At 46.8% G+C, this 16,432-nt stretch overlaps 2 protein-coding genes across 2 annotated transcripts; both read left to right on the forward strand.

Moving 5' to 3' along the window:
* Nucleotides 1-2,480: 2,480 nt before the first annotated feature.
* LOC144591676 (galectin-2-like) lies at nucleotides 2,481-3,235 on the forward strand. The gene has a single exon (XM_078395717.1). The coding sequence runs from the start codon at nucleotides 2,559-2,561 to the stop codon at nucleotides 2,958-2,960; it is 402 nt and encodes a 133-aa protein (XP_078251843.1). The 5' UTR covers nucleotides 2,481-2,558; the 3' UTR covers nucleotides 2,961-3,235.
* Nucleotides 3,236-3,609: 374 nt separating this feature from the next.
* Nucleotides 3,610-16,395, forward strand: LOC144591675 (zinc-binding protein A33-like). The gene is made up of 6 exons (XM_078395716.1): nucleotides 3,610-4,047; nucleotides 6,722-6,817; nucleotides 6,907-7,140; nucleotides 10,849-10,871; nucleotides 10,955-11,073; nucleotides 15,742-16,395. The coding sequence occupies exons 1-6, from the start codon at nucleotides 3,637-3,639 to the stop codon at nucleotides 16,272-16,274; spliced, it is 1,416 nt and encodes a 471-aa protein (XP_078251842.1). The 5' UTR covers nucleotides 3,610-3,636; the 3' UTR covers nucleotides 16,275-16,395.
* Nucleotides 16,396-16,432: the final 37 nt, after the last annotated feature.

Genomic DNA, 16,432 nt, shown 5'->3' on the forward strand with positions numbered 1-16,432 from the left:
ACAGTGGGGGTCAGGGAAAATGGGAGACAATAGACAATAGACAATAGACAATAGGTGCAGGAGTAGGCCATTCAGCCCTTCGAGCCAGCACCGCCATTCAATGCGATCATGGCTGATCACTCTCAATCAGTACCCCGTTCCTGCCTTCCCCCCATACCCCCTCACTCCGCTATCCTTAAGAGCTCTATCCAGCTCTCTCTTGAAAGCATCCAACGAACTGGCCTCCACTGCCTTCTGAGGCAGAGAATTCCACACCTTCACCACCCTCTGACTGAAAAAGTTCTTCCTCATCTCCGTTCTAAATGGCCTACCACTTATTCTCAAACTGTGGCCCCTTGTTCTGGACTCCCCCAACATTGGGAACATGTTATCTGCCTCTAATGTGTCCAATCCCCTAATTATCTTATATGTTTCAATAAGATCCCCCCTCATCCTTCTAAATTCCAGTGTATACAAGCCCAATCGCTCCAGCCTTTCAACATACGACAGTCCCGCCATTCCGGGAATTAACCTAGTGAACCTACGCTGCACGCCCTCCATAGCAAGAATATCCTTCCTCAAATTTGGAGACCAAAACTGCACACAGTACTCCAGGTGCGGTCTCACCAGGGCCCGGTACAACTGTAGAAGGACCTCTTTGCTCCTATACTCAACTCCTCTTGTTACGAAGGCCAACATTCCATTGGCTTTCTTCACTGCCTGCTGAACCTGCATGCTTCCTTTCATTGACTGATGCACTAGGACACCCAGATCTCGTTGAACTCCCCCTCCTCCTAACTTGACACCATTCAGATAATAATCTGCCTTTCTATTCTTACTTCCAAAGTGAATAACCTCACACTTACCTACATTAAACTGCATCTGCCATGTATTCGCCCACTCACACAACCTGTCCAAGTCACCCTGCAGCCTTATTGCATCTTCCTCACAATTCACACTACCCCCCAACTTAGTATCATCTGCAAATTTGCTAATGGTACTTTTAATCCCTTCGTCTAAGTCATTAATGTATATCGTAAATAGCTGGGGTCCCAGCACCGAACCTTGCGGTACCCCACTGGTCACTGCCTGCCATTCCGAAAGGGACCCATTTATCCCCACTCTTTGCTTTCTGTCTGTCAACCAATTTTCTATCCATGTCAGTACCCTACCCCCAATACCATGTGCCCTAATTTTGCCCACTAATCTCCTATGTGGGGGGTAGGTAGAGGAGGGATAAGGGGGATTGAGTAGGGGGTTGAGGATGCTACACCAATACAGGAGAGGCTTTGGGTCCAAGGCTCCTCGGTCACACCCTCTCCCCTTCCCTGTACCGCGTTTAATTGCGCTCCCCCTCCCCTGGAGGAGCACGGCACCACTGTGAAGGAGAAAGAAGATGGCCGCTGGCAGGACGGTGTCAGACGATCCCTCTCCCCTTTCCCCATCTCACCCACCCCTCCCCTCTCCACCTCCCCCCCCCCCCTTTGAGATTCATTTTTATTTTTTTAAGAGACAATATATTTTAAAGAAAAAACGCGATTTCCCCAGGTCGAAATGGAAACCCTACGAAGAACGGGCCCAATTTGTCAATGTTCTTACATATATTTTTACATTTATGTTAATGCATGTACAATATTTGTTCATTTCAATAAATAATAATCAAATGCAGACAGTTATTTAACAATATGTTAAGGATTAGTTACATTTATACAGTCTTACAGTTACAACCGGTCCTTTGAGGGCAACCATAATGCTGATGTGGCCCGGGGTGAAAATGAGTTTGACACCCTTGCTTTAAACTGTACCTTTACTAAAAAGCACTGAACCCTCAACTCATTAAACCCTGAACTCACTGAACCCTGAACTCACTGAACTCACGGAACCCTGAACTCTCGGAACCCTGAACTCACTGAACCCTGAACTCACTGAACCCTGAACTCACTGAACCCTGAACTCACTGAACCCTGAACTCACTGAACCCTGAACTAAAAGTACGAACAAAAAGCAGAAATACAACCCTGGGGTTACGCCCAATCAGCTGCTTCTTCTAGTCTGCTTCCACCAATCAGCTGCTTCCTCTAGTCCGCATCCACCAATCAGCGGCTTCCTAAAGAAGTGTGAGGGAACATTTTTAAACCAACGCTGCACCAACCGCTCCTGGGCCCCGCCCACACGCTGCACCAACCGCTCCTGGGCCCCGCCCACACGCTGCACCAACCGCTCCTGGGCCCCGCCCACACGCTGCACCCACCGCTCCTGGGCCCCGCCCACACGCTGCACCAACCGCTCCTGGGCCCCGCCCACACGCTGCACCCACCGCTCCTGGGCCCCGCCCACACGCTGCTCCAACCGCTCCTGGGCCCCGCCCACACGCTGCACCAACCAAGAGATAAAGAACAATGAATGAAAGATATGCAAAAACGTAACGATTATAAAGGAAACAGGCCATTATTAGCTGTTTGTTGAGTGAAAACGAGAAGCTAGTGCAACTTGAGTGGGGGAGATAGAGAGAGATTCGGCATTCAACGCGGATACAAGGACAGATACAGATACAAGCGCTGGGACAAGGACAGCGGGCGATGGCGCTTGAAATCCGCAATGTTGAAATGAAAGTGGGAAATACCTTGAAGATTAAAGGGAAGATTTCAGAGGAAGCCGACAGGTTTACGGTGAATCTGGGGAGTGACGCTGACCACATCGGCCTCCACTTCCAGCCCCGCTTCCACGATGGGGACGACGGGACCGTGATCGTCTGCAACTCCAAGTGTGCTGACGGCTGGGACTCCGAGCAACGAGAGCACGACTTCCCCTTCAGCAAGGGCGAGAAGTTCAAAATGAGCATCACGTTCAAGGGAGACGTCTTTGAGATTAAGCTCCCCAATGAATCCGTGATTGAGTTCCCCAATCGCTTCTCCCTGGAGACCATCAGCTTTGTCTCTGTGTCCGGAGATTTCAAGTTGGTCTCGTTCGGCTGCAGATGAGAGAGGTTTTGAGAGGAAGTGTCAAACGTGGACGCTGAATGGAAAATGTCCCGTCTGTTCTCTTGACGAAGAACGGTTTACTTGGTGCAAGATGGCGGACTCGAGGCAGACGCTACATAAATAGTTTAATTACCTCCGGGATTCTAGATTTTGAGTCCAACCGTTCTTGGTGATCCTTCTGATGTGAGAATGCACAAAATTAATTTGACCACTTGTGATTTCCTTGCTCAGTGGTAATTGTTCACTTGACATCCCAAGAATAAATTATGAGATGCTAGTGGACACAAAATGCTGGAGTAACTCAACGGGTCAGGCAGGATCTCTGGAGAGAAGGAATGGGTGACGTTTCGGGTCGAGACCCTTCTTCAGGCTTCTTCAGATGCGATGGAGTTTCTTCCCACAGGCCATCGGGACTGTTAACTATTATATCTCCAAAGAATTTTTAAAAATCTGCATTAATTTTAATTTTTATGCCGTAATTGTAAAAAAAAATGGCACAATCCGCAGGCGTTGCCACTTTCATGTCACTGCACATCTTGTATGTGTATGTGACAAATAAACTTGACTTGACTTGGTGTTGTTTATTAGTATTGTTCAGCCTTTGCTGCCAGCGCACATTTGAACACTCGCGATACTCCAGGGCTCGGTGTGAACCAGGACGTTGTGTGAATTGAAAATGGCTTCGATGGCTCAGTCCGAGTGTTGGACCGAGGACGTGGTTTGTCCCATCTGCCTGGATTTGTTCACCCATCCGGTGTCACTGGAGTGCGGGCACAACTTCTGCCGCTCCTGCATCACGCAGAGTTGGGACAGGGAGGGGAGAAACTCCTGCCCGGAGTGTAGAGAGGAGTTTGCAGACCGCAGCCTCAGGATGAATCGGGCCCTGGTGAGTATCACCGAGAAAGCTCGAACACTCAGCCCGAAAACGGAAAGCAAGCAAAGTAAACTTCACTGCGAGGAACACCAGGAAGAACTGAAGCTGTTTTGCGAAACAGACAAACAACTAATCTGCCTGATCTGCCGAGACGCGCGGGAACACAGAGAGCACCTCTTCATGCCGATTAAAGAAGCAGTGGAAATCTTCAAGGTAAAAAAAACAAAGAGCATCTGGTGATTTTCCATTTCCGCCTTTCGCAGAGACCGCACCCTCGGCGACTGCTGTTTTGCACTCAGTTTCCCACACGAACCACCCCTTCCCCATGTACCCGCCCCACCTACAGTAAGACATGAGACACCTGTGGCTATACCTTCTCCCTTGCAATAGACAATAAGTGCAGGAGGAGGCCATTCGGCCCTTCGAGCCAGCACCGCCATTCAATGTGATCATGGCTGATCATTCTCAATCAGTACCCCGTTCCTGCCTTCTCCCCATCCCCCCTGACTCCGCTATCCTTAAGAGCTCTATCCAGCTCTCTCTTGAATGCATTCAGAGAATTGGCCTCCACTGCCTTCTGAGGCAGAGAATTCCACAGATTCACAACTCTCTGACTGAAAAAGTTTTTCCTCATTTCAGTTCTAAATGGCCTACCCCTTATTCTTAAACTGTGGCCCCTTGTTCTGGACTCCCCCAACATTGGGAACATGTTTCCTGCCTCTAATGTGTCTAACCCCTTAATAATCTTATACGTTTCGATAACATCTCCTCTCATCCTTCTAAATTCCAGTGTATACAAGCCTAGTCGCTCCAGTCTTTCAACATATGATAGTCCCGCCATTCCGGGAATTAACCTAGTAAACCTACGCTGCACGCCCTCAATAGCAAGAATATCCTTCCTCAAATTTGGAGACCAAAACTGCACACAGTACTCCAGGTGCGGTCTCACTAGGGCCCTGCACAAATGCAGAAGGACCTCTTTGCTCCTATACTCAACTCCTCTTGTTATGAAGGCCAACATTCCATTGGCCTTCTTTACTGCCTGCTGTACCTGCTTGCTTCCTTTCAGTGACTGATGCACTAGGACACCCAGACCTCGTTGTACGTCCCCTGTTCCTAACTTGACACCATTCAGATAATACTCTGCCTTCCTATTCTAACCACCAAAGTGGATAACCTCACAATTATTGACATTAAACTGCATCTGCCATGCATCCGCCCACTCACACAACCTGTCCAAGTCACCCTGCAACCTCATAGCATCTTCCTCACAGTTCACACTGCCACCCAAATTTGTATCATCTGCAAATTTGCTAATGGTACTTTTAATCCCTTCGTCTAAGTCATTAATGAAAGGGACCCATTTATCCCCACTCTTTGCTTTCTGTCTGTCTTACACCCATCAAGGGACCCCTGACAGTGAGAGAGAGAGAGAGAGAGGGGTTTTCGTGCACCACCTGTGACCCTCATCCACTGCATCCCGTGTTCCCGGCGAGGCCTCCATTACACCGGCGAGGCGAGAGGGTAGATTGAGCCACCGTTTCCGCGAGTACCCCGGCCAAGCCCCGATGGATCTACCGGTTGCAAACCAGTTCAACTCTCCTTTGCATTCCTACACTGACTTTACTGCCCTGGGCTTGTGGTTTGCTTAATTGCAAATTAAAGGAATAGCGCCTCAAATTCCGCTTGTGAAGCTCGGAATTTCTCGTGTAATTCCTTCAGCATAAACATTAACATTTACAGTTTGTAGGTAACCAAACTACATACATACATAACACTCCCACACCACCCACAACACTTTAATTCCCAACTATTACTCTATTAAACATTCCTCTATTAATCTTACTTATAACTTTTATTTATCTTATTACTCTTATTATTTGTATTTTCCTACTTTTTCTTGTTCTGTATTTTTATGCTCACTTTGAATTGCCATTGCTGTATGAAATGTGTGATATAAATAAACTTGCCTTGCCTTGCCTTACTAGACCGTTACTGGGCCCAAACCTCTCCTGCATTGGTGCAGCACCCTCTCCTCCATCCCTCGCCCCCTTCCCCCACTCCTCTCCCCCCTCCCTCCCTCCTTCCCTCCCCCCTCCCCCACCTCGCATCCCCCCTCCCCTACACACCCCCTCCTCCCACCCCCGTCCCCCTTCCCCTCCCCCTTCCCCTCCCCCTTCCCCTCCCCCCTTTCCCTCCCCTTCCCCTCCCCCACTGCATCCCCCTTATCCTCCATCCTTCTCCCTCCCGCCCTCCCTCCCTCGGAGATAGATTTAAACTTTAAAATGTGAATAACTTTTAAAATATAACACCGATTTCAATGAAACTTCTTCCATTAGCACCAAAGGGACGACGTTGAGTAAGATGGGCCTAAAATTGTCGCGCTATCGTGTTCCGCTTTGGCTGTAGTTCAGGAACAAACAAACAAACAAACGAGGGTTTTAGTATGTAGATGCCACACCTGGCAGTGCAACCATTTCCTCCTTCCCATCCCCAACCCCTCCCCATCTATATTCTTTCCTCTGGCTTTACAATTCGCACCTCTTGTTTCCTTACTTCCCTTATTTTTGTCTTTTCATGTATGGCCTTTGACCAACCTGCTGCCAAACCCCTACCCCTCCCCCCCCCCCCCCCCCTTCACTTGTATCCACCTATCACCTGGCAGATGTATTCCTGGCCCATCTTTCCCACCTACTCCAATCAGTCCAAAGAAAGATTCCGACCCAAAATGTCGCCTACGGCTCTCCACCGATAGGCTTCCTGACCTGCCAAGTTCCTCAGCAGTCTGTGTCTTTTTGTAAACGTTCATGTACAGTTCCGTGTCTGCAGTCCATTGGTTCTGTCTGGTCTAATTGTTTTACTCACTGAATTTGAACCTCAATCCCAGGAGAAGATTAAAACATCTTTGGAAACTCTCACAAAAAATAAATCAGCGATGGAGGAAATGGAGCAGCAACAGAAAGAGAAGATTTCTGGAGTCCAGGTAAGGTTTCCAGTTTCCCTTCTCTGATCTTGTGCTATTGTCTTAGATTCCAGGCTCGATAATATTGACCTTCACCTTTCATTTGACAGGAACAGTATCAGAACCTGGTGACCTACATCACATCGGTATTTGCTGAACTGCGCCAGATTCTCAATGAGAAAGAGCTCCTCTTTCTCAAGGATCTTCTGGAAGAAGAGAACAGCGTTCTAAATCCAATGGAAAAGAATCTCCGAGCGATTCAAGAGGAGATAAACTCTATGCCAGAGAAATGCTTGAAGCTACAGGATCAGCTGAACCTAACGGACAGTTTGATGTTTCTGAAGGTATGGGGTTACATTTTCAGTTTGGTTTAGAGTAAGTTTCGGGTCGAGACCCTTCTTCAGACCTGCTAAGTTACTCCAGCATTTTGTGATACCTTCGATTTGTACCGGCATCTGCAGTTATTTTCCAACATCAAAAAAGAGTGGGCGACTTTTGAAATAAATTCAGCAACAAATTTAAACAAATCACATACAATACAATACAATACAATATATCTTTATTGTCATTGTACAGGGGTACAACGAGATTGGGAATGCACCTCCCCTACGATGGAATAAATTAATTAGCTAGTCAGTATTAATTTAAACAACCCAATGAAACAAATTAGAATAGTTGTAGGGAAGTAAAATACCTCATATTCTAAATAGCAAACACGCCAAAAGCCTGTACCCTGAAGAGACACAAAATGCTGGAGTAACTCAGCGGGACAGGCAGCATCTCTGGATAGAAGGAAGTGATGACGTTTCGGGTCGCGATCCTTCTTCAGACTCGTGTACACTGAATTGTCCTATTATAGGTCAATCTAATCCCCTTCAAGTCTTCCCTGTTCCCCACAACCCTCCATATTTCTTTTCACCCCTAGGCCCCGCCATCACGTTTATACCCCCTGCTCCATCCGATGATCTCCTAAACCTTTCTGTTTAGCTCCCAGCACGTTCTCTCCTGTTGACATCTAACCCTCCCCTTCCATTAAATTCACCATCTTTCCTTTTTTTTAACTCAATTTTTAAATTTATTCAACACACATAGTACTGAATACATAGAACATGAAGGAGATACATATTCGGTTACACCTGTTTTCACGTATATTCTCTTCTGTTCATATCTGTTACGAACATGGTTAATAACTACTTCCTCATTGGTAATAATAATTCACAAATACCTAAACAATAGACAATAGACAATAGGTGCAGGAGGAGGCCATTCAGCCCTTCGAGCCAGCACCGCCATTCAATGCGATCATGGCTGATCACTCTCAATCAGTACCCCGTTCCTGCCTTCTCCCCATACCCCCTGACTCCGCTATCCTTAAGAGCTCTATCCAGCTCTCTCTTGAATGCATTCAGAGAATTGGCCTCCACTGCCTTCTGAGGCAGAGAATTCCACAGATTCACAACTCTGACTGAAAAAGTTTTTCCTCATTTCAGTTCTAAATGGCCTACCCCTTATTCTTAAATTGTGGCCCCTTGTTCTGGACTCCCCCAACAATGGGAACATGTTTCCTGCCTCTAATGTGTCCAATCCCCTAATTATCTTATATGTTTCAATAAGATCCCCCCTCATCAAGGGTATCACTCATCATATACCTTATCTCGCGTTCCACCTATGAATTGACTACTGTAACTGTGGTATAAAAAAATAACTGCAGATGCTGGTACAAATCGAAGGTATTTATTCACAAAATGCTGGAGTAACTCAGCAGGTCAGGCAGCATCTCGGGAGAGAAGGAATGGGTGACGTTTCGGGTCGAGACCCTTCTTCAGACTGTGGTATTAACCCAGCGATGAACAGGTGTAATATAAGTAAAAATAAATACGCATAAGTTTTTGTTTTTTTTAAATTAAAAAAATAAAAATAAAAATAAAAGTGAAAGGTGACTAGAGTTCTAGCATCGCCTGCATTAATGGTGGCCATCTTTTAACAAACTTGTCTGTTTTCAACTGTATTTTTGCTGTGATTTTCTCCATGACAAATACATTTTTTACCCTGTCTCTCCATTGCGTTATGCTGGGGGGTTGTGGCTTCTACCAGAAAACTGTTATCATTTTTTTTGCTATCAAAAGCAGAATTCTCAGTAGATAAATTAACTCTCCATCTTTCATATTGTCAGGGAGTATAGCCGGTACACAGAATGCAGGATCTAAAGTGAAATTAATGGCCAACATCTGTTCAATCTCCTTTTGAACACTCTTCCAGAACTCCAAGAGCTTTGGGCAATCCCAAAATATATGTGTGAAGACCCCCACCATCCCACAGTCCCTCCAACATAGCTCAGATGTGTTACTATATTTTGATGTTATAGATGGAGTGTTAAAATACCGCATTTTCACCTTCCAATCAAATTCCCTCCATGTTGGACTGTTGGTTAATTTATGTCCTCCTTTGAATGATTCCTCCCATCTTTCATCTGTTATTATAATATTTGTTTCCAACTCCCATTTTTCTTTGACATCCATATTGTTATCATTTGATTCATGTTGTATTATTTTATAAATTTTCGATATAACTCCTTTCTTTGTCTCTTCCTCTGAAAATGACATTAACAGTTACTCTAGTTTGGATGTTTTTTTACAAATATTCTCCCATTCGTTATGTTTCTGAAGGTAATGTCGTAGTTGTAGGAATTTATAAAAAGTCATGAGCTGGTAGATTAAATTCCTGTGCACGTTGTTCGAATGACTTCGTGATCTGTCCATTAAACACTTGTGCGATATATATTAACCCCTTGTTTGACCAATTGTTATACCCTGAGTCCATAGTAGATGGTAAAAAATCTGGGTTTATCGCTATTTTAGTGGCCGTACAAATGGAATTCGACAGTTTTAATTTCTTTCGTACTTCTAACCATATTTTCAATGTTCCCTTGATCCAGTCATTACCCACCCTCAGCCTCCTCTGTGCCTGGAATTTAGAAGGATGAGGGGGGATCTTATTGAAACATATAAGATAATTAGGAGATTGGACACATTAGAGGCAGGAAACATGTTCCCAATGTTGGGGGAGTCGAGAACAAGGGGCCACAGGTTAAGAATAAGGGGTAGGCCATTTAGAACGGAGATGAGGAAGAACTTTTTCAGTCAGAGAATGGTGAAGGTGTGGAATTCTCTGCCTCAGAAGGCAGTGGAGGCCGGTTCGTTGGATGCTTTCAAGAGAGAGCTGGATAGAGCTCTTAAGGATAGCGGAGTGAGGGGTGAGCCATGATCGCATTGAATGGCGGTGCTGGCTCGAAGGGCTGAATGGCCTACTCCTGCACCTATTGTCTATTGTCCCCATATCCCTTGATTCCACTAGCCCCCAGAGCTCTATCAAACTCTCTCTTAAATCCATCCAGTGATTTGGCTTCCACTGCCCTCGGTCAAGTCAAGTCAAGTCAATTCAATTTTATTTGTACAGCACATTTAAAAACAACCCACATTGTTGAGGTACTAAGAAACGAACATACAATGGCACACAAAGATAGCAGCACATACATAAACAGTTCACAGCGCCCCCTCAGAGGTCCTCAAACGCTAGGGAGTAGAAATAGGTTTTGAGCCTGGACTTAAAGGAGTCGATGGAGGGGGGCAGTTCTGATGGGGAGAGGGATGCTGTTCCATAGTCTAGGAGCTGCAACCGCAAAAGCAGAGAATTCCACAAATTCACAACTCTCTGGGTGAAAAAGTTTCTTCTCACCTCAGTATTAAATGGCCTCCCCTTTATTCTGAGACTGTGGCCCCTGGTTCTGGACTCACCCAACATTGGGAAAAAGTTTCCTGCATCTAGCTTGTCCAGTCCTTTTATAATTTACATGTTTCTTTTAGATCCCCTCTCATTCTTCTAAACTCCAGTGAATACAAAGAGGTGGGGGTATTGGTTGGTAGATGTTCTGGGTCGAGAAGCTACACCAGCAGTGGAAGCCGGGATCTGTTGGCAAATTGTAACAATTTGGCTGAACTTCCTGCTGTCACGATGCGGAAATTAATTGGTCTTTCTGTTGTTATGTATTTCAGGAGGAAACTCTTCGGAAGAGGAGGTGAGGCTCGCTGTGTTGTTTTTGGAATATAACTCAGGAAACGTTGGACGTTGGTCTTCTAACTAGTTGTTTAATTAATGCAGGGTGAGTGATGAAGTCCTGACGCTGTCAGTAGCAGAGGGTGCCCTGGCCGTTGAAAAGTTTGATCACCCATTTTTGTTGAACACGGTGTTCACGGAAGTGCCCGATGGCATTACAAGAGGTAAAACCTTAAAAAAAAAGCCCATTGGAGATATTGAAGTATCAGTGATATGCAAAGGGTCTATTTACTACCGGAATCAAAGGTATTTATTCACAAAATGCAGGAGTAACTCAGCGGGTCAGGCAGCATCTCAGGAGAGAAGGAATGGGTGACGTTTCGGGTCAAGACCCTTCTTCAGACTGATGTCAGGGGGGGGGGGACAAAGGAAGGATAAAGGTGGAGACAGGAAGTTAGAGGGAGAACTGGGAAGGGGGAGGGGAAGAGAGGGACAGAGGAACTGTCTAAAGTTGGAGAAGTCAATGTTCATACCGCTGGGCTGCAAGCTGCCCATGCGAAATATGAGGTGCTGTTCCTCCAATTTCCGGTGGGCCTCACTATGGCACTGGAGGAGGCCCATGACAGAAAGGTCAGACTGGGAGTGGGAGGGGGTGTTGAAGTGCTCAGCCACCGGGAGATCAGGTTGGTTATGGCGGACTGAGCGAAGGTGTTGAGCGAAACGATTGCCGAGCCTGCGTTTGGTTTCGCCGATCTAAAGAAGTTGACATCTAGAGCAGCGGATACAATAGATGAGATTGGAGGAGGTGCAGGTGAACCTCTGTCTCACCTGGAAAAACTGTTTGGGTCCTTGGATGGAGTTGAGGGGGGAGGTAAAGGGACAGGTGTTGCATCTCCTGCGGTTGCAGGGGAAAGGAATCATTAGTCTGAAGAAGGGTCTCGACCCGAAACGTCACCCATTCCTACTCTCCAGAGATGCTGCCTGACCCGCTGAGTTACTCCAGCATTTTGTGATACCTTTAATACCGGACTGGTGAGGCACTTCAGACACGAATTACTTCCTTTGTCCAACAGCTGTTACTCTCTCTCCATTGATACCCTCTTGATTCAACGTATGTATAACACACTTTCGAATTGTCTTCAGCCCTACTCGCCAAGGAACCTTGTAGGTCAGCAAGGGGGAGATTGAGGACAATGTGGAGAGTGGATCAAATGCATTTGAAAGTACAGACACGCAAGGCCGGTTTCATGAACACAATGGGGTTGATGTGCTAAAAGCTACTGATTTCAATGCAGTGAAGCGGGTGAATGTATGGTCACGATTACTAAAGGGATCTCTGATGTTGAAGGCATTGCAAAGATGTGGTTGATAAGAGGCGAAGGACAGATAGCTCAAAGAATCAGGATCCAGGTGTTTCCGATGTGATAGGGAGGGATGTTAAAGAACTGTGCCACTGATGATAGAAAATGTCGCAACTGCACTGAGAGAGATTATCCTAGACTGACGAGGCAATAGAGTACGGATAGAGTACGGTGGTAACAAAGGTTCAATACCTGAACTGATGTGGAGGAAGGAATTACAGATGCTGCTTTAAACTGAAGATATACACACAATGCTGGAGTAACTCAGCGGGACAGGCAGCATCACGGGACAGAAGGAATATCTTACGTTTCGGGTCGAGACCCTTCTTCAGTCCGCCTCTGCCTACCTGACCTCCCGGTTGCTAAACACTTTAGCTCCCCCTCCCATTCCCACTCTGACCTTTCTGTCCTGGGCCTCCTCCACTGTCAGAGTGAGGGTTTGGAGGAACAGCACTTCCTATTTCACTTGGGCAGCTGCCTCTCCCTCTCCCCTGACTTCAGTCTGAAGAAGGGTCTAGAACCGAATACTCACCCATTTCTTCTATCCAGAGAGGCCGCCTGTCCCGTTGAGTTAATCCAACACTTTCTGTCTATCTTCGGATTAACCAGCATCTGCAGTTCCTTCCTACGCAAGGGTTACTTGAAGTTATTGAGATTAATATTCATACCACTGAGTTGTAAGATGCCCAAGTGGTATTTCGCCATGTCTGTTGCAACATATTCCAGGATATTGGGCGTGGCAAGCGAAGAGATTGCGGCAGCGTTGACAGCAGAATTTTTGAAACCTGTTTAACAACAAACAAAGTGAGTGAATCGGCGACCAGAGGACATCGGGTTAAGATGAGGGAGTAAGGACTTAATAGGAATCTGAGTTAGGAAAAGGGGATGTACAATGATATCTGGGTGTCCTAGTGCATCAGTCACTGAAAGGAAGCATGCAGGTACAGCAGGCAGTGAAGAAAGCCAATGGAATGTTGGCCTTCATAACAAGGGGAGTTGAATATAGGAGCAAAAGGTCCTTCTGCAGTTGTACAGGACCCTAGTGAGACCGCACCTGGAGTACTGTGTGCAGTATCCATATTTGAGGAAGGATATTCTTGCTATTGAGGGCGTGCAGCTTAGGTTTACTAGGTTAAATCCCGGAATGGCGGGACTGTCCTATGTTTAAAGACTGGAGCGGCTAGGCTTGTATACACTAGAATTTAGAACGATGAGAGGGAATCTTATCGAAACGTTTAAGATTATTAAGGGGTTGGACACATTAGCGGCAGGAAACATGTTCCCAATGTTGGGGGAGTCCAGAACCAGGGGCCACAGTTTAAGAATAAGGGGTGGGCCATTTAGAACGGAGATGAGGAAAAACATTTTCAGTCGTACAGTTGTAAATCTGTGGAATTCTCTGCCTCATTGGCAGTGGAGGCCAATTCTCTGAATGCATTCAATAGAGAGCTAGATAGAGCTCTTAAGGATGGCAGAGTCAGGGGGTATGGGGAGAAGGCAGGAACGGGGTACTGATTGAGAATGATCAGCCATGATCACATTCAATGGCTGGCTTGAAGGGCAGAATGGCCTACTCCTGCACCTATTGTCTATTGAGTCCTAACAAAGATTGGTGGGTGTATGGAATGGGTTGCCAGAGGAGGTAGTTGGGGCAGGGACTATCCCAACGTTCAAGAAAGTTAGACAGGTAGATGTCTTAAAAATATCCATCGATTTGGCCTCCACAGCTTTTTGCTTCCATGAATTCCACAGATTCGCCACCCTGTGACTGAAGACATTAGAAAAGTTTGTCCTTTTATTCCGAAGTTTTCGGCTCTAATCCCAGACTGTCCTGCTAGGTAAACATCCACTCCACATCCGCTCTATCTGAATGCTGGTTTGATGTTGGTGGAGTTCTTGATGCCAATTTGTAGTCAACGCAGTCCATCATTCCCATCCCCGATTCTCCTTCCCGCAATCCCGAAACTGCTCCTCCTCGTCTTTCTATCCCACTCAGTTCCCTCCTCTTCATCCGAACACGGCTCATTGTCCCCCATCACCGGGCTCACCGAGGTACAATGAAAAGCCTATGTTGTGTGCCAACCAGTCGGCAGAAAGACAATACACGATTACAATCGAGCAGCACTGGTGAACAGATGCATGATAAAGGGAACAAAGTGAATAGCACGGGACCCAAACACAAATAAAAACATTTCTTCCATCCAACGTGTCCAAAGGTAGAGGCAGCTCGTTTTGTTACAAATACCTATGAGAGAGAAGCGAGTGTTACCGAACTTCTAAATTAATTGGGGTGGAACACTCTCCAAGACAGATGTAAAGCCCATTGTTTGACCTGTTTTTACAAAATGTTTTATGGTCGGCTCGACATAGATTACCACATCTACACCAAACCCAAACCTGTCTGGAGTAGACGAGGGCATTCGATTCAATAGACAATAGGTGCAGGAGTAGGCCTTTCGGCCCTTTGAGCCAGCACCATCATTCAATGTGATCATGACTGATCATTCTCAATCAGTACCCCGTTCCTGCCTTCTCCCCATAACCCCTGACTCCACTATCCTTAAGAGCTCTATCTAGCTCTCTCTTGAATGCATTCAGAGAATTGGCCTCCACTGCCTTCTGAGGCAGAGAATTCCACAGATTTACAACTCTATGACTGAAAAAGTTTTTCCTCATCTCCGTTCTAAATGGCCTACCCTTTATTCTGAAACTGTGGCCCCTGTTTCTGGACCCCCCCCCCCCCCCCAACATTGGGAACATGTTTCCTGCCTCTAACGTGTCCAACCCCTTAATAATCTTATATGTTTCGATACGATCCCCTCTCATCCTTTAAAGTCCAGTGTATACAAGCCTAGCCGCTCCAGTCTTTCAACATTGGACAGTCTCGCCATTCCGGGAATTAACCTAGTAAACCTACGCTGCACGCCCTCAATAGCAAGAATATCCTTCCTCAAATTTGGAGACCAAAACTGCACACAGTATTCCAGGTGCAGTCTCATGATGGCCCTGTACAACTGCAGGAGGACCTCTTTGCTCCTATACTTAACTCCCCTTGTTATGAAGGCCAACATTCCATTGGCTTTCTTCAATTTGAGATACCAGCTACCAAGACAGATGAGTATACCAATTCATTCTTCCCTCGCACAATTAAAGCATGGAATAGTCTTCACCCTACTGTAGTTACTCAACCAGACGCAACTAAATTTAAGGCAGCTGTTCTTCTCCAAGAAGCCCTTCTTGCTTAAGTCCATACCCCGCCACCTCCAGTATAAATTCCGTTTGGAATATTTTGGAGGAACAAAGAACCAAGAACCGGGCTCTGTTGCTCTGAGGGCGTCACCACATCTCGCTGTCTCCATCGTCTTCTCTCACCTCTGCACAAATACAACTCCACCACGTCGGAAAAGGGCTTTCTTCTCCACTCGACGTTAGAACACCGCGCAATCTTTCAGTTGCCCGACCGTTTGTGCCCGAGGCCGAGTCTCCCCCCCGACCCCCGGGGACTCTCTGATTCTCTGCTTCTCCCACCAGTCTCCGTCGCCCTGGATGTGGAAACTGCGCATCGGCAGCTCCAAGTGTCTGATGATCGCAAGAGCATGCACTTTGACGGTGGCTGGCGAAATCTCCCTGACACCGGGAAGAGGTTTATTCAAAATACGTGCGTCCTGGGATCGGAAGGATTCACATCGGGGAGATATTACTGGGAGGTGGGGATCGGGTCAAATCAGGGCTGTAGTCTAGGAGTCGCCGCAGAGTCTGTAGACAGGAAGGGTGCGGGCGTCCTGACCCCAGAGACTGGAGTCTGGAGCATCAGGCGAGATTGTAACGATGTTAACGTAGGCACCTCTCCTCCATCCCGTCTCCCCGCCCGTCCCATCCCTGGGAGGGTGGGAGTTTATCTCAGTTACGAGTCCGGGAGAGTTTCATTTTACGACGTGGACACCAAGTCCCATCTCCACACCTTCACTGGGAATAAATTCACGGAGAAACTTTATCCTTTCTTCTGGACGTGGGTTGGAAACCAGTGCCTGAGAATCTGCTCCGGTTCCGCTCCGGGTGTGTGAAGGGGGTCGGGTCCCGTGACCGGCGTCAGGAGCGGGGCTCAGGGGCTGTGGGGCAGAAACCCGGTGGACAACAGGTCGGCGCTGAACGGCTCTCATTTAAACCCCAAATTCCGCGTCGTAAAAACCCCCAGTGAGCGCGGAAATAAAACCAGGGGGAA

This window comes from Rhinoraja longicauda, unplaced genomic scaffold (assembly GCF_053455715.1).
Source record: "Rhinoraja longicauda isolate Sanriku21f unplaced genomic scaffold, sRhiLon1.1 Scf001428, whole genome shotgun sequence".
Classification (NCBI taxonomy): domain Eukaryota; kingdom Metazoa; phylum Chordata; class Chondrichthyes; order Rajiformes; family Arhynchobatidae; genus Rhinoraja; species Rhinoraja longicauda.

What these genes read in the sequence shown, in the direction of transcription:
- LOC144591676 (XM_078395717.1), top strand. Translation starts at nt 2,559, where the DNA reads ATGGCGCTTGAAATCCGCAATGTTGAAATGAAAGTGGGAAATACCTTG.
- LOC144591675 (XM_078395716.1), top strand. Translation starts at nt 3,637, where the DNA reads ATGGCTTCGATGGCTCAGTCCGAGTGTTGGACCGAGGACGTGGTTTGT. An exon ending in AGAAGATTTCTGGAGTCCAG is followed by an intron (nt 6,818 to 6,906) that starts GTAAGGTTTCCA and finishes TTCATTTGACAG; the next exon opens with GAACAGTATCAGAACCTGGT. An exon ending in GAAACTCTTCGGAAGAGGAG is followed by an intron (nt 10,872 to 10,954) that starts GTGAGGCTCGCT and finishes TAATTAATGCAG; the next exon opens with GGTGAGTGATGAAGTCCTGA.